Source organism: Heloderma suspectum, chromosome 4, assembly GCF_057233095.1.
Source record: "Heloderma suspectum isolate Gila_16-S chromosome 4, 16-S_ref, whole genome shotgun sequence".
NCBI classification, from domain to species: domain Eukaryota; kingdom Metazoa; phylum Chordata; class Lepidosauria; order Squamata; family Helodermatidae; genus Heloderma; species Heloderma suspectum.
Window position 1 is genome coordinate 72,234,700 of NC_139461.1, and position 21,705 is coordinate 72,256,404.

The 21,705-nt window shown below is 40.8% G+C and overlaps 1 protein-coding gene across 2 annotated transcripts in view; it reads left to right on the top strand.

Annotated features, from left to right (window-relative positions):
• Positions 1-1,918: 1,918 nt before the first annotated feature.
• The window catches only part of CCDC178 (coiled-coil domain containing 178), a 246,907-nt gene continuing 227,120 nt past the window's right edge, over positions 1,919-21,705 (top strand). For both annotated transcript variants that reach the window (XM_084848088.1, XM_084848089.1), the window contains exons 1-4: positions 1,919-2,234; positions 6,204-6,304; positions 18,500-18,580; positions 20,519-20,658. In XM_084848088.1, the coding sequence (XP_084704214.1) occupies positions 18,523-18,580; positions 20,519-20,658 (198 nt within the window). In that variant the 5' untranslated portion in view covers positions 1,919-2,234; positions 6,204-6,304; positions 18,500-18,522. The remainder of the gene's footprint in view (positions 2,235-6,203; positions 6,305-18,499; positions 18,581-20,518; positions 20,659-21,705) is intronic.

Consider the following 21,705-nt stretch of genomic DNA (forward strand, 5'->3'; position numbering starts at 1 on the left):
GAGGAAACACTAGGATGGTCCACTCTTCAGGTGATCCATCTAGCCTCAGCAGAAATGAAGGTTTTTTATTTTAAGAAAATGCAGTCAAGTAGCTTGTTTGAAGTTTCAGCTCAAAACAGAAGAAGGCATTTGACTGGTCTCAGATTTTAATGGAAGCTCACTATGACCTAACTCTATGCTGAATGGTGCCCTCTCTCTTTGAACAAGAAAACAAGTACTTCTGAACCAACATTAGCGCTTGGTAAGGAATTTCACTATATTTCTCTTTGCTTGGTGTATTATTATTTTTAAGCGCTTGTATTTCCCTGAGTGGTGAGGAGCTCCTATGGTTTAATGCCCTTTGGATGAGACAAGGGTCACCACCTGCAGTTGTCCTGGAGCAAATGGCAGTACCGCTTTTTTTACATATAAGCCTAGTAAAAGCAAACAGGGACCCCTATAGCACGTGACAAATCCTGTGTCCCCAACTGGCTGCGCTCCCAGTTCCAGCTCTTTCTCCCTCTGCCTCATTTCAAAATTGCCAACTGTTTTTTCTCTCATTTTCATTCAGTCATTCTGCAGAACACTACCCTGAGACCCTGTGGTTAATTTAATTAAAACCTGAATATTAACCAATTCTTTTTAAATACCACTGAATAACACTGCAAGAAAAGGTGTAAGATGGTCAATTCATACGTTTGTCCTTCTGCTAGCAAGCAAAGACTTTTTAAAATTCAAGCAGGCCTTTGGTGTGTAAGCAGGTCAGTTGGGCTGGGTGCTGTTCTGTTACTGTTGTTGTTTTAATTGTATTTTTAACGTATTTGTTTTATTGTTGTTTAATCACTGTTTTATTTATCTATGATGGTAAGCTGCCTTGAGTGCCATTTCTTGGTAGAAGGGCGGGTACAAATCAATGAAATGAAGTGGCCTCTAGCTTACAGAAGGCTCTGCCACAAAATAAATGTGGTAGCAGTCTTCAAGGCAGCACAAGCCTCTTTGCTGTTTTAAGCTTCATAAAGACAACTCGGGCTGTATTACTATACCCATTTAACTGGGAGTACACCCCCATTCAACTCAGTGACTTCTGTTCTGAGTAGACGCGTATAGGATTGTGCTGCCAGGAGGATGTAACTACAAGTATTCCAACACACTTTGTCTCCACACACTTCCACATCTAGGCACAGTATGTCGATTTTTACATAATAAAAGAGGTTGCTTCTCGTGACCTGAAAATGTGTGTGGGTTTGTGTGCACGCAAGCGATAGGTTTCTAAACGTGGAAGGCTTATGCACTAATCCACAGTGCCATTTAGCCTTCAAGGCTAAATGCATATTTCTATCTAGAACCCTGCCCCCAAACATACAGCAGGGCAAAGCCAAACATTTTCTCCTCTGTGCGGTATCCAAAATATAAATGACATGACACACCACGAGATCAGCCTCTAAATTATACAGGCAAACAATGCGACATGCCTTAATAGCGTCTGTCCGCGGTCTAGCGGCAGCGGCATGGCATGGCATGCGCTAGACGTCCTTTCCGGCGGTTTTTAACATCATGGCAAACACTGCCAAAGCTACAACGAATCTGGAGCTTGGGAGAAATCGTTGCGGCCGTTTAAAGGGCACCAGGGGAAAGGCCGAGGGGTCGTTACGCGCGTGCGGGGAGCGGGGCGCTGCGTTGCCGTGCAGCAGCACACACGCGCCTTCGAGGAGGCCGCCGCCGTTGCCCTGGAGACGGGAGTAACGAACTCCAGCCGAAAGAACGCGCGGCGGTTAGCCGCGAGTGGGGAGGGGGAGAAAGGCTGAATCCAGAGGCGTGAAGCCGGATTGGGGCTGGTGAGTGACTGCGCCCGCTGAAGGGGGGAGGCGGAGGGCTCGCGCGGCCTTTCCCGCCGCGGAGGAAGGACGAGGAGGGGAGCCCCGGGGAGGGCGGAGCAAGCGCGCCTGCGCGGAAGAACAAGTAGAAAGTTGCGCGGCCGCAAAGATAAAGCTGGCCGCGATGCCATGGCGGGACGACAGCGGGACAACGCATGCGGCCGGCCTAGCAGAGGCGCCGGATGAGACCGGGGTCGCGCAGCTCCGCCCCTTCTCTTCCGGAAACCTCTTCTGGACGTCAGAGGAGCGCTCTTTCTTCCTGTACCGTCAGTCTTTACCTGCGTGGCCTCCTCCTGCCCTTGATAACTTAAGGGTCGGAGCCCCAAGAACCATGCCTTGGTCTGCCAGATGTTTCCTTTGGGAGGGATCGCCTTCCCAAAGGTGCTTGTTGTTGCTGTTCAGTCGTTCAGTCGTGTCCGACTCTTCGTGACCCCATGGACCATAGCACGCCAGGCCTTCCCATCCTGCGCTCTCTCCCGGAGCGTGCTCAAGTTCATATTCATTGCATCCGTGATGCTATCTAGCCATCTCATCCTCTGCCGTCCCCTTCTCCTTTTGCCTTCAGTCTTTCCCAGCATCAGGGTCTTTTCCAGGGAGTTTTCTCTTTGCATTAGGTGGCCAAAATATTTGAGCTTCAGCTTCAGTATCTGTCCTTCCAATGAGCAGTCAGGGTTGATTTCCTTTAGGATGGACTGATTTGACCTCCTTGCAGTCCAGGGGACTCGTAAGAGTCTTCTCCAGCACCACAGTTCGAAAGCATCAATTCTTCCACACTCAGCCTTCCTTATAGTCCAGCTCTCACAGCCATACGTTACTACTGGGAAAACCCATAGCTTTGATTAGACGGACCTTTGTGGGCAAGGTTATGTCTCTGCTTCTTCCTATGCTGTCTAGGTGTGCCATAGCTTTCCACCCAAGGAGCAAGCGTCTTTTAATTTAACGGCTACAGTCACCGTCTGCAGTGATCTTGGAGCCCAAGAAAGTAAAATCTGTCACTGCTTCCATTTCTTCCCCTTCCATATGCCAGGAAGTGATGGGGCCAGATGCCATGATCTTCGTTTTTTTAATGTTGAGTTTCAAACCAGCTTTTGCACTCTCCATTTTCACCCTCAACAAGAGGCTCTTTAGATCAGAGGTGCTTGGCGATTGCCCAAATGCATGCTTCCAATTTGCAGACTATCTTGGTGGATTCATTCTTGCATCCACCTTTGTGTCATCATCATCATCTAGATAATATGACAACATATGTATAGCATGTAAAGTGTTCAAAGTGCTTCACGTGGATTCTCTAGTTGTAATCCTTACAGTAACCCTGTAACTTTATAGTGTAAGGCAGGTCAATATTATTATATCCCCTGTCTTGTGGATGTGAGGGCTGAGCCTGGGAAAGAGTGGCTTGCCAAATGCCACCTAGTGAGTTCATGGCTGAGACATGATTCAAACTGGGGACCTAGACTTGTAGCTCTGTCTCATACTATATATTTCAACTTGTTAGTATTGGGACTTGGACCAGGGCCACCTGGGGCCAAATCACTGCTATCAACAACAAAGCTCATTGGGTGATCTGGGATTACTCACGTTCAGCCGAAGGTGCCACTCACCAGGGTTACAGTGAGTGGAAAATGGATAACCCCACATAAATGGACTTCTGTCCAGCAAAATCCCACAGTGATCAACCTGTGGTGGAAATTGCTTGTTAGGTTCTATTTGTGATATTTCTATGCCACCCCATAATTGAAATTCTCCAAGTTGCATACCTAAAAAGTCGTTAAAATATAATATGAACAGTAAAAGTACAATTAAAGTAGTAAATGCAAAACAAATATTAAGCAATAAAATTAAACAGACTAGTCTTCAAACTTTAAAATGCCACACATACAAAAACCCGTTAAAGGACTCCTAAACCTTATGGTTTTAACCAGCACCAAAAAAGGGTATGAAATAGGCACCGGGTAAGTTTTTCTAGGGATGGTATTCCACACCTGGGGTGCTATCACAGAGAAGGTCTGATCTTTTTCATAGCCATCTCGCAAATCTTACTTGGTGATGGTACTCAGAGTAGGGCCTCTGGGCTCTGGCAATGACCTCAGTCCAGGTAGGAATATATGGGAGGTGGCGATCCTTCAGGCAACCTAGGCCCAAGGTGTTCAGGGCTTTAAAGGTTAACGCCAGCACTTTGAATTGGGTCTGGAAACAGACTGGAAGCCTGTGGAGCTGACTGCCCTGGCATAAAATGTTCAAAGGGTTCAAAACATTAAAGCAATAGAGGTTAGGTGCTCCTATCCAGTATAGACTGCAACTGCCAGTTGCTATCTGAAAGGTACTAACAATCTGCAGCCCCTGAAATTGTTATTTGCAGAATTTCTAGTGCATTAAGATTTGATACGGAATGATTGTTGCTACTTCTCCATATGCCAGTTCAAAGTGTCTGCACACTGCTGTCTCCTGCAACTCAGGTGCATGGACTGAGCTTGTGCTGATCTGGGGGTGGGGTGGATAAGACTGCATTTCTAACTACCACCATCTTTTTATTATTTATTGGTTATTCACCTTGATGGATGGTGGAATTCCATGAGAACTGACAGGGCCTGGTAGCTAGGTGGAAGCAATCAGCCTGGCTTTGGCAGTCTGTGTTGGATCATTTGGGGAGCACTGAGGTAGGGGTGGGAAAGGCATCTGTCATTCATCTGCCACAGTTGTCCTGGAGCAAATGGCAATATTGATAAAGTTTGTTATGGTACCTGACGTGAGTTCTTCAGCTGCCACACAGTAGTGGATAAAGCTAATTGCAGTGTCACTGGGGGCAGAACTAAGGTTATAAGGGAAACATGCGGTTGCCAAATCTACATTCACCTCATAAATGGGGTGGGGGAACATTTGGGAGGGTCAATCAGCAGGTGGCAGGGGATAGTGTTTCCCCATTCCTGATTCTCCACTGCAAATGCCCTCTCAGGGGTCAGCCTATTTTTTCCTTAGCTCAACTTCAAGATCAGAAATAGGCATACTACCGGGGGTGGGGGTGGGGAATGGCCTGGAGGGAATTTTCAGGAGAAAACAGATAACTTCAGGAAGGAGAAGGCTCTGTTCCCTTCCACCTGCTGACTCTCCCCTACAAATGCTTCTCCCCTGCCTCTGCACTCACATTAACTCAGCAAATGTGGGTTTGGGAAAATGTATTTGCAAAAGCAGTGCGCAGTTGCACCCGGGAAAAATAGCTATCCTAAGCACACTTACTAGAAAGCAAGGATAATTTAATATAGGTGTTTCCATGTAAACATGCTTAACATCAGGCTCTAACAACTTACCTGGAATGTCAGCAAAAGCATGAGAAAAGTTTCAACCTAGTTAAAGTAGAAGCATACTATTCATATTATTTGATGCCCTCTGTACTGTAAGCCACTTTGAGTCTCTATGAGGAAAGTGGAATAATTCCCCTACCCTGATAAATAAATGTTTGCCCCTTGTTGCTAGTTCGGCATCTCCCCCCCCCCCGTTTCCTTTTCTTTTTCTCCTCATATTCTTTGGCAAGGTATAGTACGTGTGGTGCAGTTTCAGAACTGGAAATTGTGTGTCATCTTTTTTTTCAGATGCTCCATTATATTCCTATTGAGTAGAATTTAAACCACCTAGAGAACAGAGACATGACGTTTAGGGTTTTGTATTCCTCTGTGGTCTGCAGGTGGGCCAGTCCTTTGTGTCCTTTCAGGATCCATCTCATAATTATCTCTGCAATGCCAACAATTGTGCACCGTCCTTTTAGCTAATGTTGAAACAACATGGTTTTCCTTTAGTGATCAATTTTTAGAAGTCCAGATTAACTCTACTTTCTTTTTTAATCTGATAATACTATTTTAGGGAGAAAGTATAGGATACAAAGGTATACGGCAGAAGATGGCTTAATAAGAACTGTGGGATGGAAGTGATTGCTGGAAAACCATACAGTTAATTGTGGGAGTAGTTGACTACTGAATCAGTACAGAAGAGGATCAGTAGATTATTGATCACATATAGAATTTCATGCAATATTAGAAGTTTTAATTTTTTCAAAGATAAATAATTCATGTTGATATATGGTGGTAGCTCATGGTGGAAATTATGAGAAAATTCAGTCATAAGAATGTAAGAAGAGCCCTGCTGGATCAGATCAAAGGTCCATGTAGTTCAGCATTCTGTTTTCACAGTGGCCAACCAGGTGCTATATTAGACAAGACTATTTAAGACTATGTAAGGGCACAGTCCTATGCATGTTTAGACAGAAAGCAGTCCTACAACTCCTAGCATTTCCCATTAAATTTTCCTTCTGTGTTAAAAATTATGAAGTTTAATCAGGTGTTTGTTTTATGATTACAGTTAAGCACCAAGCTGGAGCCATCAGATAAACTGAAGGTTTGCGTTATTGAAAAATGCTTTCGAATAAAGAGACAATCCAGTTTCAAAACGGAATTTAACAGGTAAAAACACTTCAGTTCCATGCAATATAATGAATTTGAGGAGGCGGGCTAAAGAAGTCTGCTTTTCTTTGGCACTTGAATATTTACTGCTCTTCAAAATTTCTGTGCAATTTCAACAAGGGAAAAATACAGGCGTAATAGTATTTAACAACAGAACACCCACTTCTTCCCCTGCCCAGCATATAAAAAAGAACATGAGTGCTGCAGTGGGGAGAGGGAATCCATCAGTGATGTGGGGCAGAAAATTTCCAGTGGAAAAATTTCCAGTTCTTTATTTTTCTGCAGAACATTTTCCGTTTCATAAGTTCATTAGTAAAAATAAATGTACGCCAATTGCAAATACAATATTAGGGAAGCTTGGCAGTTTCAAAGTTGTAATGTTTTTCAGGTGATTATTCTTAGCAAGTATATGAGAGAATACATACATGTCACTGAAATGCACACATGTCTCAGAGTGAAATGGAACTAATAAGTACTGACAATAAAACTGAGGGTGCTCCAACAACCTCGGTGGAAGAGAGTTAACTCTGTTGAAATAGATGAGTGTTTGTCAGCATATCATGCACATTTTTTGGGGTTGCTAAAATTAATTAAGGCTCAGTCCTATGCATGTTTAGACCAAAAAAAAGTTCTACAACTCCCAGCATTCCCCATCCGGCCACGATTCCCCAGCCACCTAAGGATTGTGCCCCTAGTTTTTCAACAGTTTTCAGGACCACTGGTTTTTTTCTTAAATTTAAACAATATAAGGGAAGTATATGCTATTGTCTTTACATTTTTACAAGTATTCCAATTAAAACTTGTACATAATAAAACATTTAAATCACATTCATTTTGCTTTTCAAATATTTCAGGTCAAATTCTTGTGGTATAGTTGGACAAAAAAATTAACATAGGGTACTTTTTAAAGCTTTGTTTACTAATACAAATAAAAGGAAGCTACAAGATCTTTCACACTGGGATCAATATATGCACCAAATAGGGGACAGATGAAGTTCCTTGGTAGAGTATTTTAAAAGTTGAGATGCTTTATGGAAAGGGGCTTGATTTTGGAGGCCAATTTCAACTGGAATTTATGGGTCTAGAGATCTGCGTTGCAATGAGTGGAATCAAGAGCCCCATTTACAAGGTTATACACAGTATTTTAAGGATCAGTTGACGCTCGTAGGAGGATTCGAGGAGTGGGTGTGAAGGATGTGTGGGGTGAATTGAACTTAAGGGATAAAAGCTTCACCCACCAATCAGCAAAAGCATCAATCACAGTCAAGGATGGACTATTTGCTAGTCTCCCCTTCTTTGTTGCAGTTGGTGGGCAAGACCGATATAGGGCTTATTAAGGTTTCAGATCATGCCCCTGTTACTATGGATTTAAACTTTTCTTATTTGGCTGTATACTCCCCATCATGGTTATTTAGTCCATTTTACTTAGTAATCAGTCAGCCCGAGAAGCCATTCATTAGGCCCTAGTCAATTATTTTGCAGGGAATAATATGGAAGATGTCTCTTCCACAGTCCTATGGGAGGACATGAAGGCGGTGGTAAGAGAGAAGGAATTAAGGAAAAGGCAATGCTTAAAAAGAGGGTCTCCCTAGATAGGGAAAGATTACAGGTAGAGGCAGAAACATATCTTAAGAAATTTAATCAGTCAGGACCTAAAAAAATGTTTGTACTGTATGATCAGAAGAGGAAAGAACTGGAGGTTCTTGAGTTAGACAAGACCACAATTAATTTAATTTATTTGCAGCAAAAAATTTTATGAGCATGGAGGGTGGAGTTCGAGGCTTATTGCAAATCGCTTAAGGAAAAAGAGACAAGGCGAGGATACATTGTTTACGTGATAAAAAAGGGGACTCCTACTATTCAACCCACCAAATTTGTGAGGAGTTTCAAGGATTTTATATGAATTTGTATACTTCTCCATCCCCTTCTGTAGCAGGTATAGATGAATATTTGGATTCAGCATCTCTTCCATCATTGTCTGCCCCAGGTAGAAAAATGTTAAATGCTCAGATTGACTTAGAGGAGATCCTTGAAGTGTTAAAGAAATTGGAACCCTATAAAGCTCCTGGGTCCAATGGCTTTTCAGCTCTTTTTTTTTTAAGCACCAAGGAATTGGTAACTCCCCATATGGTTAATGATATTCTCCAAGGAGATCCTTTACCCCAGACCTGGAGGCATTCTAAAATTGTGACCATCTCAAAACCATTTAAAGATCCTACATTGGTTGAATTCTATAGACCAATCGCATTATTGAAAGTGGATTATAAGATTTTTTACTGTGGTGATGGCCAATAAATTGAAGCAGATAGTGAGTGCTTATATCCACTTAGAGCAGGCCAGTTTTGTTCCTCGCCGACAGATTACTGATCTCATTCGCAAGCTGCTAAATATCATACACTATAATAAAATGAATAAGACTCCATTGGTGGGTTTTTAAGATATAAGTAGTTAAAGCATTCGATTGTGCAAAATGGGATGTTTTGTTTGGCTTAATCCAAAAAATGAGATTTGGCTCCCAATTTATTCATATAATAAAAGAGATATATTTGGAAATTGGACTAAACTGAGAATAAATAATTTGGATTCAAATTATGTTACACTTGGGCATGGAACAAAACAGGGTTGTCCCCTCTCCCCCTCTTGCTTGAACTGGTGATAGAACCATTGGCAAGGAAACTGTCTCAGAATGTGGCAATCCCAGGGCTGCAAGTGGGTGGAGAGGAGTATAAACTTGGGTTCTATGCAGATTATATGGTGATTACTACCATTCAACCAGGTAGGGCATCACAGTTTTTAAAATCCGAACTACTTAAATTTCAGAAGGTAGCTGGAGTAGAGGTCAACTTCAGAAAATCAGAAGTAAGGTTTTATAATGTAAGTCTGAAGGAACAATCTGAAGTGGTGAAATACTTAGAGATAACAGTCAGTTATTCTAAATACCGGTATCTAGGTGTAACAATCACTAAGAATTTGAATAAGTTATGTAATGCAAATTATAGTAGGGTCTGGAAATTGATTTCAGCATATGAACATAGATGGAGAAAGATGATCTTATCTATTATGGATAGGTTAGCAGCGGTAAAAGCTATGGCCTTTCCCTGACTATTGTTTTTATTCAGAACTTTGCCGCTTACTGTACAGAGAGCGCAGTTACTGTTATGGCAGAGACAACTTAATGTGTTTATTTTTGGCAGCAGACCATGAGTGAGGAAAAAATTATTATTTAAGTTGTCAATTGTGGGTGGATGGAGTATCCCCAATTTACTCCTATACTATGAGGCATGCCAGTTGCAGCATCTGGTTTTCTTTGTTTTGGAGGATCCCAACAGACAATGGGTCACTTTAGAGATTGTTAAAATAGATGGAGTTCCTTTGACAGTCACCCCACTTATGAAGCATAAATTTAGATGTCTTCATTGAGCCTTAAATGGGTTCACATACTCTGGTTGTTTAATATATGGATTAGGAGGTCTGCAGTTCTGACCTCAGGGGTTTCACCTTTGTTGCCCCTTTGATTCCATTCCATCCAGTTTTTTTGAAAGAGACAGACACATGCGGTTTTAAAGGATGGAAGGATAGGGGGTTGTATAAGTTGAAAGACTTCTTTCAAAATAAGATCCCCCTTTCACTAACAGAAATTAAGCAACAAGTAGCTAACCCTGAAGTTACATGGTTCCTGAGGCACCGAATGCATTCTTTCCTCTCTAACAAGGGAGTGGAAGGGTCAGGCTGTTCAGAGTCTAACTAGTTTTGAGAAATTAATGGATAATGATATGGGTAGTGTTAGGGGGATGGTTTCCACCATATATAAGAGAGTTTTCTTCTCTTATGAGAGCAAGAGTAACAGACTGAAGAGTTGGTGGGAGTCTAATCTAGTCATCTCAATTGATGATGCTGTTTGGGCCAACGTGTAGGTGAGACCACCATATAAATCTATATCAGCCAAAACTAGGGAAACGTCTTTGAAGTTATTACATGGCTGGTATCTGACTCCTAGAAAATTGGCACACATTAAGTCTGGTTTCTCCCCCTTGTGCTGGAGGGGGTGCCAAGTGTTTGGCACCTACTAGCACATGTGGAGGGAATGCGCTGAGACTCAAAAATTCTGGACTGCCGTTTTTACTGTGATCACCCAGATTGTAAAAGTAGAAGTACATATGGATTCAGAATTGGCTCTATTGAATATATTTGTGGAAGTAAATAGGAATTTGAAGCAGAGGGAGCTAATTTTGCATCTTTTATTTGCAGCTAGAAAAGTAATAGCATCACATTGGAAGGACTTTAAATTTACAGACTTGAATGAGTGGTATACAGTGGTGCTGAAGACAGCAATAATGGAAAAAATTGTCATATAAATTACAGGTCACGAGAGCCCAATGAAACTATGATTCTTTTGTAGTGTTCGGTTACCATTTATTGAATATGCTAATGTATTGGAACATGGCCGGATGGTACTGGCAAGGTATAAATCATTATGGCTTGGATATTATTTTATATTTTATTTTTAAAGTTAAATACGCATCCTGAGGGTCTCTGTATTTTGCAACCCACTCTAGGGGTGGAAGGGGAGGGAACGAATTGTTGTATAGTTTTGTATTTTCTATAATACAATAAAATTATATTTTAAAAACCTAAAACAAATTAAAAAACATTTTAATTAGATCTCTGTGGGGCAGGGGTGGGCAGCTTGTGGCTCTCCAGATGTTTTTGCCTATGGTTCTTATCAGCTCTAGCTGGCGTAGCTAATGGTGAGGGATGATGGGAGTTGTAGGCCAAAACGTCTGAACTTCTGACATCAGAACATTTTCCAATGCAAACTGACCACTTTCCTATGCAAATGACCCCATGCAAATGAACGTAATATGCATTGGAACATTTTCTAGAAAAATTTCCAGTTCAAAATTTTCTGGAAAACCCACATCACGGGAAAAAGCTCCACTGGCAGATGCCATTCCACTGGTGGATGGACACAGTTGGATGTCACCCAATACAACCTAGCCGGGAGGTATAGGTTCCTGTGGATGCCACCTCTCTTAGACATTGTTAAGGCAAGCACTTACCATGTACAGTATGTGTGGCCAGTAATTAAACACTGGATACATAATTTAGGAGGAGATTGAAAGCTTATCCATTTTCAGGGTAAGTACTGCAGCTACAATGTTTCTTGGGATAAAAAGAAGCAATCTCAAAAACTGATTTTTTATAAGCCCCATATCTGACAGGTTCTTGCTGCCACCCCATATTTCCATGCCATAGGGTAACTGGGAAATTACTCTGGCCTCAAAGACATGTATAACATGTATAACTATATAAGACATGTATGTATAAAAGTCTATAGTCTATTTTGATAATGAAAAAATAAGAGAAACAAAATAAGCAATATTTGTATAGAATTGCCAAAATTATGTAACATTGTCCCTTTTTGTTATGAAAATAGTGATATAATATAAACAAATATAAGTAATATTTATATTTAATAAATATAAAATAATTACACAACACCATTAAGCAAACATCAGAGAGTTAGACTTATACATATATTACCTAATATATAGAAAGAGCAGCTGTACAACAGGAGATGGCAAGATTGAACATCGACATCTTGGGAATCAGAATTCATATGACAGAACATGAAGAAAAATTACATTGGTGAACATAATACCTTTGGTTGTATATTGTTGTGGTGTTTTATGTTTCAGTGGTTTATAAGTAAACTCAGTTTTTCCATGAATTTATCTGGTTAGTGCTCTTTGAACTTCTTAAAATATTTAATCCATCAGGACCTGGGGATTTATTGTTTTTTGCTCCCTTTGTTATTTGTCCTATTTCACTTAGGGAAACGGTATTGATTGTATAGTGGCTCCTCCTGACTCAAGCATTTCAGTTTCACTTCTATTTTTTGTAGCCTTGCAGTGAAGAACCAAATAATGCTTTACTGAAGCTCTGAAAATGTTTTGGAAAAAGGACGTGTCAATTTTACCTCTACAGTGAAGAGATTTCTTTAGCTGGTGGAAGTCTTGTCAACTTAATCCATTGTTTTTGCAACTTTTGCAAACCATTCTCTAATATCTGGTGCCCCCCAGATGTTTTGGACCATAACTCCTGTCAGCCCCAGTCAGTATAGCCAGTGGTCAGGGATAATGGAAATTGTAGTCCAAAATATCTGGAGGGCACCAGGTTGGGGAAAACTACTCTAGTTCCTGCTGCAAAGAAAATTGACAAGCTTGAGTCAGGAAAAGCTCCGGTGAAATTGGCAAGTTTGAGTCAGGAAAAGCCCTTCACAGTAGATGTCAAACTGACACCCCAGTTTCATCTCTGCAGCAGAATCTTTTCTGAATCTACAGCAAAGGTGGGGTAGGGTGGGACAGAACATGTCAGTTTCATCACTACTCTTTGCAGTCTTTGTACACAAATCTTTTAGCCTATGCAAAATGTGCATCCTGTCCCGCCTATTGTTTTCTCTGAGTAATATGTGCAAGAGTCTGTACTTTCAGAAACTGATAATCCCCACTCCAAAGATAAAATTGGACACAAGGCTGGTCTGAGATACTTTCTCCACAGTAGTGGAACTGCAGTGTCTACATTTCCCTTCATGGATCACTGCCTTGTTGTGGCGAAGGGGCTTGCATAACTCAGTGAAGCCATAAGCTATGCCGTGCAGGGCCACCCAAGACGGACAGGTCATGGTGGAGAGTTCTGACAAAATGTGGTCCACTGGAGAAGGAAATGGCAACCCACTCCAGTATTCTTGCCAAGAAAACCCCATGGAACGTATCACAAGGCTAAAAGAGATGACGCCGGAAGATGAGCCCCTCAGGTTGGAAGGTGTCCAATATGCTACTGGGGAAGAGCAGAGGGAATTTCCAAGTAGCGCCAGAAAGAGTGAAGCGGCTGGGCCAAATCCGAAAGGACACTCAGCTGTGGATGTGTCTGGTGGTGAAAAAAAAGTCCGATGCTTTAAAGAACAATATTGTTTAGGAACCTGGAATGTCAGATCAGTGAATCAAGGTAAGCTGGAGGTGGTCAAACAGCAGATGGCAAGATTGAACATCGACATCTTGGGAATCAGAATTACAATGGACAGGCATGGGCGAATTTAATTCAGGTGACCATCATATCTACTACTGTGGGCAAGAATCCCTTAGAAGAAATGGAGTAGCACTCTTAGTCAATAAAAGGGTGGGAAAAGCAGTACTGGGGTATAATCTCAAAAATGACAGAATTATCTCAGTACGAATCCAAGACAAACCATTCAACATCACAGTAATTCAAGTCTATGCCCCGACCACTGATGCCGAAGAAGCTGAGGTTGATCGGTTCTATGAAGACCTACAACACCTTCTAGAACTAACACCAAAAGAAGATGTCCTCTTCATCATAGGGGATTGGAATGCTAAAGTAGGAAGTCAAGAAATAACCGGGATAACAGGCAAGCATGGCCTTGGTGTACAAAATGAAGCAGGACAAAGGCTAATAGAGTTTTGCCAAGAGAACACGCTGATCATAGCAAACACTCTTTTCCAACAGCACAAGAGGCGACTCTACACATGCACATCACCAGATGGTCAATATCGAAATCAGATTGATTATGTACTTTGCAGCCAAAGTTGGAGACGCTCCATACAGTCAGTAAAAACAAGACCTGGAGCTGACGGTGGCTCAGATCATGAGCTGCTTCTTGCAAAATTTCGGCTTAAATTTAAGAACGTAGGGAAAACCACTAAACCATTCAGGTATGACCTAAATCGTATCCCTTATGGATATACAGTGGAGGTAAGGAATAGATTTAGGGGATTAGACCTGATAGACAGAGTGCCTGAGGAACTATGGATGGAGGTCCGTAACATTGTTCAGGAGGCAGCAACGAAATCCATCCCAAAGAAAAAGAAATGCAAGAAAGCCAAGTGGCTGTCTGATGAGGCTTTACAAGTAGCTGAGGAAAGAAGGGAAGCGAAAAGCAGGGAAGAAAGGGCAAGATATACCCAACTGAATGCAGAGTTCCAGAGAATAGCAAGGAGAGACAAGAAGGCCTTCTTAAATGAACAATGCAAAGAAATCGAGGAAAACAACAGAATGGGAAAGACTAGAGAGCTTCGGCTATTGGGCGGTATAGAAATGAAATAAATAAATAAATAAATAAATAAATAAATAAATAAATAGAGATCTTTTCAAGAAAATCGGAGATCTCAAGGGAACGTTTTGTGCAAAGACAGGCATGATAAAGGACAAAGAAGGCAGGGACCTAACAGAAGCAGATGAGATGAAGAAGAGGAGGAAAGAATACACAGAAGAACTATACAGGAAAGATCTTAATGTCCCTGATAGCCATGATGGTGCGGTCACTGAACTTGAGCCGGACATCCTAGAGAGTGAAATCAAGTGGGCCTTCGGAAGCATTACTAACAACAAAGCTAGCGGAGATGACAGTCCTCCAGCTGAGCTATTTAAAATCCAAAAAGATGATGCTGTTAAAGTGCTGCACTCAATATGCCAACAAATTTGGAACACTCAACAGTGGCCACAAGACTGGAAAAGGTCAGTTTACATTCCAGTTCCAAAGAAGGGCAATGCCAAAGAGTGTTCAAATTACCGCACAATTGCGCTCATTTCACATGCCAGCAAGGTTATGGACAAAATCCTACAAGCTAGGCTTCAGCAGCATGTGAACCGAGAACTACCGGAAGTACAAGCGGGGTTTCGAAGAGGCAGAGGAACTAGAGATCAAATCGCCAACATTTTCTGGATCATGGAGAAAGCAAGAGAATTCCAGAAAAACGTCTATTTCTGCTTCATTGACTACGCTAAAGCCTTTGATTGTGTGGATTACAGCAAACTCTGGCAAATTCTGAAAGAGATCGGAGTACCAGACCACCTTACCTGTCTCCTGAGGAACCTGTACAAGGGTCAAGAAGCAACAGTAAGAACCGGACATGGAACAACCGATTGGTTCAAAATTGGGAAAGGAGTACAACAAGGCTGTTTATTGTCACCCTGCTTATTTAATTTATATGCAGAGTACATCATGAGAAATGCCAGGTTGGATGAATCAGAGGTCAGAATTAAGATTGCCGGGAGAATTATCAACAACCTCAGATACACAGACGATACCACCCTAATGGCAGAAAGTGAAGAGGATCTCAAGAGCCTCTTGTTGAGGGTGAAAGTGGAGAGTGCAAAAGCTGGTTTGAAACTCAACATTAAAAAAACGAAGATCATGGCATCTGGCCCCATCACTTCCTGGCATATAGAAGGGAAGAAATGGAAGCAGTGACAGATTTTATTTTCTTGGGCTCCAAGATCACTGCAGACGGTGACTGTAGCCATGAAATTAAAAGACATTTGCTCCTTGGGAGGAAAGCTATGGCAAACCTAGATAGCATAGTAAGAAGCAGACACATCATCTTGCCAACAAAGATTCGTATAATCAAAGCTATGGTTTTCCCAGTAGCAACGTATGGCTGTGAGAGCTGGACTATATCGAAGGCTGAGCGTTGAAGAATTGTTGCTTTCAATCTGGTGCTGGAGAAGACTCTTACGAGTCCCCTGGACTGCAAGGAGGTCAAATCAGTCAATCCTAAAGGAAATCAACCCTGAGTGCTCATTGGAAGGACAGATACTGAAGCTGAAGCTCAAACATTTTGGGCACCTAATGCGAAGAGAAAACTCCCTGGAAAAGACCCTGCTGCTGGGAAAGATGGAAGGCAAAAGGAGAAGGGGACGGCAGAGGATGAGATGGCTAGAGAGCATCACTGATGCAATGAATATGAATTTGTGCACACTCCGGGAGAGAGCGCAGGACAGGAAGGCCTGGCGTGCTATGGTCCATGGGGTCACGAAGAGTCGGACATGACTTAACGACTGAACAACAACAACAATGTCTACATTAGAAGTCAAGCCTGATTAATTTCTGCAGCATCCCTGCTTCTCAGCTAACCTTTTCACATATATGGGTCTATGTGAATAATTTCAAATGTTATGCCAGTTCCAGAGTAATATTCTTCTCATCTGCAGATGGACTATAACTCCTTACGTTTTCCTAATCTTAACATTTTTTGTGTGAAATGGACCAGTATTAATATTCTTCTTTTAACAAAAGGCACATTGATGCAAAGAGAGTAGCCTGCCTTTGTCACACTTTTTTTTCCTGGATGTGCTGGTTGCCTTAGTAACTCCAAATTGAAACTTAGTTTAAGTATAATTGCTCCATATGTTTGTACAAATGACATATCACTGTGATCCTTTAAAACAGTGAGCAATTATTGGCAGAGAATTTAAAAGAAAATTAATGATCAAATCCTGAAATATGTACAACATATTTAAATATTTCAGTCACCCAAAAGGATAATTTAATCTAATTTTTGTTTTAATGTGTGCCACTCAGTTAAAAAAAAATACAGAAAAGAGAACTGTTTAAACATTGCAAGCACAGTCTGACCTAATATAATTTATTCAGAGCCAAAGTAAAGCATTTGGTAAAGCTGAAGACATGTCAACGCAAGGTGAAAAAAGAGAAGCCAACCTTAAAAAATATTTTTGTTTTACGCTGACAAGCTGTATTTCGAATGCAGGGATACTTTTTGTATAGTCTTTGACAATGATGTGCGCAAATGCAATCCCACTGTGCATATTTATGTTTTTTTGACAACTGCTGAACATCTTCTTAGATTTACTGTATTTCAATTAGAAATATAAAAGATCTGTGCAAGGTAGGAGACTTGCATGACCAGAACAACTGCCATAAGCATACACAGTATAAAAAAGAAAATACTGAGCTTTGCCTTCTGTGCACATAGGTAGATACTGCACCTGTGTGCAGTTAAGCCAACCAGCATGTATGGATGTTGTTGTCCCATTCTTTAACCATGATTTAAACTGTGGAGCAGGGTTAAAATATAATTGTTATCTTCTCTGAAAAGTCTGATAGACAGTGAGATTTATTGTAGTGTTAGTTATCTCTTTCATTATTTGGATGTGGCTTCTAATTTTTCACATTGAACCTGTTTTTTTAAACATTGTTTTTACAAGCGATTGTGTGAAATTATGACTTCCATTTCAGGAAGGATTTTGTTAATGCTAAATTCTAACTTTCTCATTGAAATGTTAGTTTTATATTTAATGTCTTTAGATCTATATTGTTAGAGTAGTTTGAAGTACTAAGTAATTTAAAACATTGCATATATGTGTTGCTGATTATTTCGTTTTATTTAATAAAGTGTGAAATAGAATGTAGAAGCATTTATATAAAGTACACCTGATCAGACTAAGCACCTGTAGTAATGTTCTGTATTTTCTTCCCAACTCTTTTCTGTTTTACTGAATGTCATTTACTGCATGCAAAATGCATCATGTGGTTGAAGATATATTGTATGGATTTTTTCACTTCAATCCTAAAAATATTAACCTAGAAGTAAATCCTATTGTTTCCCCTTAATATCTATGTTAAGAAAAACGGCAATGCAAAGTTCCTAGAAGTGAAGAGAATAATTTCATTTATGATAACTTTCTCATCTGGCAGTTTTTAATGTGGAGTTATTTAACAAACTTGTCATTGTACTGCTTTTGCAACTTTGCTTTTGATCCATATCCAGGTTTGTATGTTTTTTTGCAACTTTATAGCTTGTTAATCTATTCCTGCCAAACTGTCCAATAAAACAAACATTTTGTTTGTTTTAAATAAAAACAAACAATAAAACATGTTGGACCCCATCCATTCAGCTTTGGGATCAACTACTTTTGCAAATACATGAGAGAGAACAGCATGCAAGCTTTACTTTTACTTTTTTCTGCAGCTGTTCCCATTTCTGAAAGACAAGCTGCTTTGCACTTAGAATGGCAACAGGGAAACTGAAAGTAAAATGCCTGTACTGTGCTCATTTGTATCTCATGTGTACATAACCATTCTTTCAAGTCTGGCCATAATAATAATAATTAGTAAATAATAAGAAATCCTTGACAATCCCATTGTTTTTAAAAACTGCAGATATAAATTGTACTAACAATGCTGTATGTTCATGTTTTGAATATTTTGGGTTGAATCCAGACTAAGTTAGTCATGCTTTAGTCTCATGGAATCAATGGAACAGAACTACCCGATTCATTTCAAGGGGCTAAAACATGACTTAATCTGGATCCAAACCATTATATGGAATCTGTTTTCTTCTTTTTCTTCTCCCTTTAATAAAAAAATCTAACTAGGCTGCAAAGAACTGTGGGCAACAATGACTGAAATGGAGTTGCTTTCCTTTTCTTCCAAGGATAATAGTCAAGAAACAGAAGGTATTTTTTCTTCTTCTTGAAACTTTGTACAATTTATATTTTCTAAAAAGCTTCAAACAGATTTAAATGGATGATTTTGTAACATTTGCATATATATATATGCGCAAATATATATATACACACACACATACTGTGTGCGTGTATATGTGTGTGCGTGCGTGTGTATATATATATATATAGAGAGAGAGAGACAGACAGACAGAACCTTGGTTGTATCTTTTATATATATTTCCCTTACATAATCTTCCATTTGGCATCATTATTTGAACCCACAGTGCCTATTGGGAAGTGAAATGGAGAAGGTAATAAGGGCACACAGTCACAATTTGTGGTGGGAGAGGGGGGTTAACTGGCCACAGCCTTTTTGTCTACACCTTACATAGCTTTGGCATGGCATAGGGAGAGGAACTAAACATCTGGCCAATTGTCCACCCCAGCCCACATGCTATCGGTAACATGTTTGTTTGTTTGTTTGTTTATTTCATTTCTATACCGCTCAATAGCCGAAGCTCTCTGAGCGGTTCACAAAAATTAATCTTGGGAGTGTTGGGCCCACCATGATGTGTACTAATAACATAGAGTCTTTCTGCCAACTGGGTGTGTGGCAGGCATGCCAGCCCCTGAGCTGGGCTGGAGCCTTGAAGCTCCACTCCCAAGGTCCCTTATGAAGATCCCTCTTTTGGGGATCAGGACACTATGATGGTTCTTAATATTCTCAGGAAGTAGACCAGAGAGGGAATTCCCAACCCGTGGAACCAGTCCATCTTGCTGATTGGTCCCAGGTTGTTCCTGATCCACAGTGTGGCCATGGGCTATTCTGAGCCACTGGCTGTAGCACAGATAAGTTGGGTCACCCTCTCCTCTTGTAACCCATGCAGTGCTGCAAAAGGGGGTCCCCTGGAAAAGTGAAGACCTAGGCTTCTGATTATGCCCATCTTGGTGCTAGAATTCATACTTTAAGACTGATGGGCTATATCCAATGGTGTCCATCTACCAGTGGAACAGACACTACTGGTGGAATGGATTCTCCCTCCCCCCATGTGATCCCCAAATCTGGGAACCTTTCAGAGCAGATTTAGGGGTGCACAGGGGGGGAGGGGAAGAAGGGGAAGTCCTGCTGTACAAACAGAAGTTTGATTGTGTATGTTGGATGTGGCCCAGTTCCTGGATCAGCAAATGGATGCTGCCCCCATAGTTCCCCAGCATGATCTAGCCCTGCGGCCATGGTTGTTTGCATGAATCTGTCAGATAATCATAGCTCTGTTTCAAAACTGGTGATAGCTCCAGTCACTAGTGGGAGGGGGCATCCTTATCTGGCACAGCTACTCACATACCATTTGGACTATTACGTGCATACACATTTGGATCTGATCTTGAAACAAAGGGTCAGGATTTGATGTGAGAACCCCATGTTTCAGACTGCCCATAGCAAAAAGCATCCTGCTGGGCCTGATTTTATCAGAGTCAAAATATGGGGCAGGAGGAGAAGAGTCTAAAAGTTAGCCCCCATGTTATAGCCCCAATCTAATTCCTACCCCCAAGCTGCTGCTAGCCACAGATGGGAAATGTACACACTTAAGGCTGCAATCCTTTACATTATTACCTGGGAGTCAGTCCCATAGAATTCAGTGGGGCTTACTTCTGAGTAGACATGGATAGGATTGCACTAGTAGCTTTTGCGGGGGTTGATTTGTCAAGGGATTGGCTTGGGGCAAAGAACTAATATCCCCTTCCCACACCATCGCCCTAATCCAAATGATGGGGAAGGGGTGTTTCTGTTTTTTGAGAACAAAAAAAATGTTGGGAGCTCTAAACACAGAGCTCCCAAGTGACATCGAGTTTGACTCTGTAGAGATCACAAATTTATTGTAACGTTTCAAACTTTAACAATATTTATTACTTGCATTTAAAAAAAAACCCTATCCTGAATTATTTTAGGTGTAAATGAAAATATTTCATTAGACATTCCCTTCAGGCAACGTAGCTGTGCTGCGGTAAATACTCCATCTGCATGTGTTAACAAAGCTATTAATCACATTCAAGATCTAGAAGTGAAAGTGGAAGAATCCTTTCAACAGGTACTATTTATTTATATTTATTGTTTTAATTAATATATCTTTCCCAGATCAGCTTTACAATAAAAATAGTCATACAATAGTACAACAAAAACAATGAAACAACAACAGCTGCAATAAAATCTAAGACAACAGATAGTAGATCAGTATAAAAAACATTCAGTGGATATGTTAAAATACATGAATGAATAAAAAGATCTTTGGTACTAAACTGACACCAGAGTAAGCACCAGGCAAGTCTCCCTGGGGAGAGTATTCCACAACTGGAGCATCACCCCTGAGAAAGCCCTTTCCATTGTTACTCATATTTGTGGCAGTCTGAGCACTAAAGGTGACCTCAGTGCATGGGTAGACAGGGCCAGTTTAGGACACACTGAGGCCCTAAGCCATGTCAAGATTCAGAGGCCCCATACCATAAAAAAGAAAGAGAAAAACATGTATTATATTAGAATAGAAAGGTAAACCATTATATTTGGATATATACATAGGCAAAGATGCTATGAGAAACAACGAAATAAAAGATACTTCTTGCGAAAAGCTTTCTTTGCATTATCAAATACCTTCTGCTTCTTAATTACCATATATGAAACTAAAGACTTTTAATTTATAGAAACACAAGAGCAATTGCAGAGATCAGAACTTAGTTAATGGAAGTAGCACTGCAGCTTGTAATGAAAAGTTAATACTGGTATTCTAAACAAAATAGAGACAGACTTGCAGTAATCCTAGCTCTCATTGTCTCCTCTGAGGTCGGAGGTGAGGTCAAGCAATCTGTGTATGATGCGAGTGGTCCAGCAGCCCTGGAAGGGAAGTTGATGTGATTGGGTGTGGATTGGGATGGGGAGGTCACTGTTCAGAATTTAGGTGGTGGATTTTATATGAGAAGTTATTTAAGCCAAAACAATTTCAATTATAATAAATCTTAGTTATCCCCCAAATATGTAGAGTCCCTCATAATATGAGGCCCTAAGCCATGGCTTACTTGATTTGTTCCTAAATCCGGCACTGTGGGTAGGGTTATATGGAGACAGGCAATCCATTAGATATCCT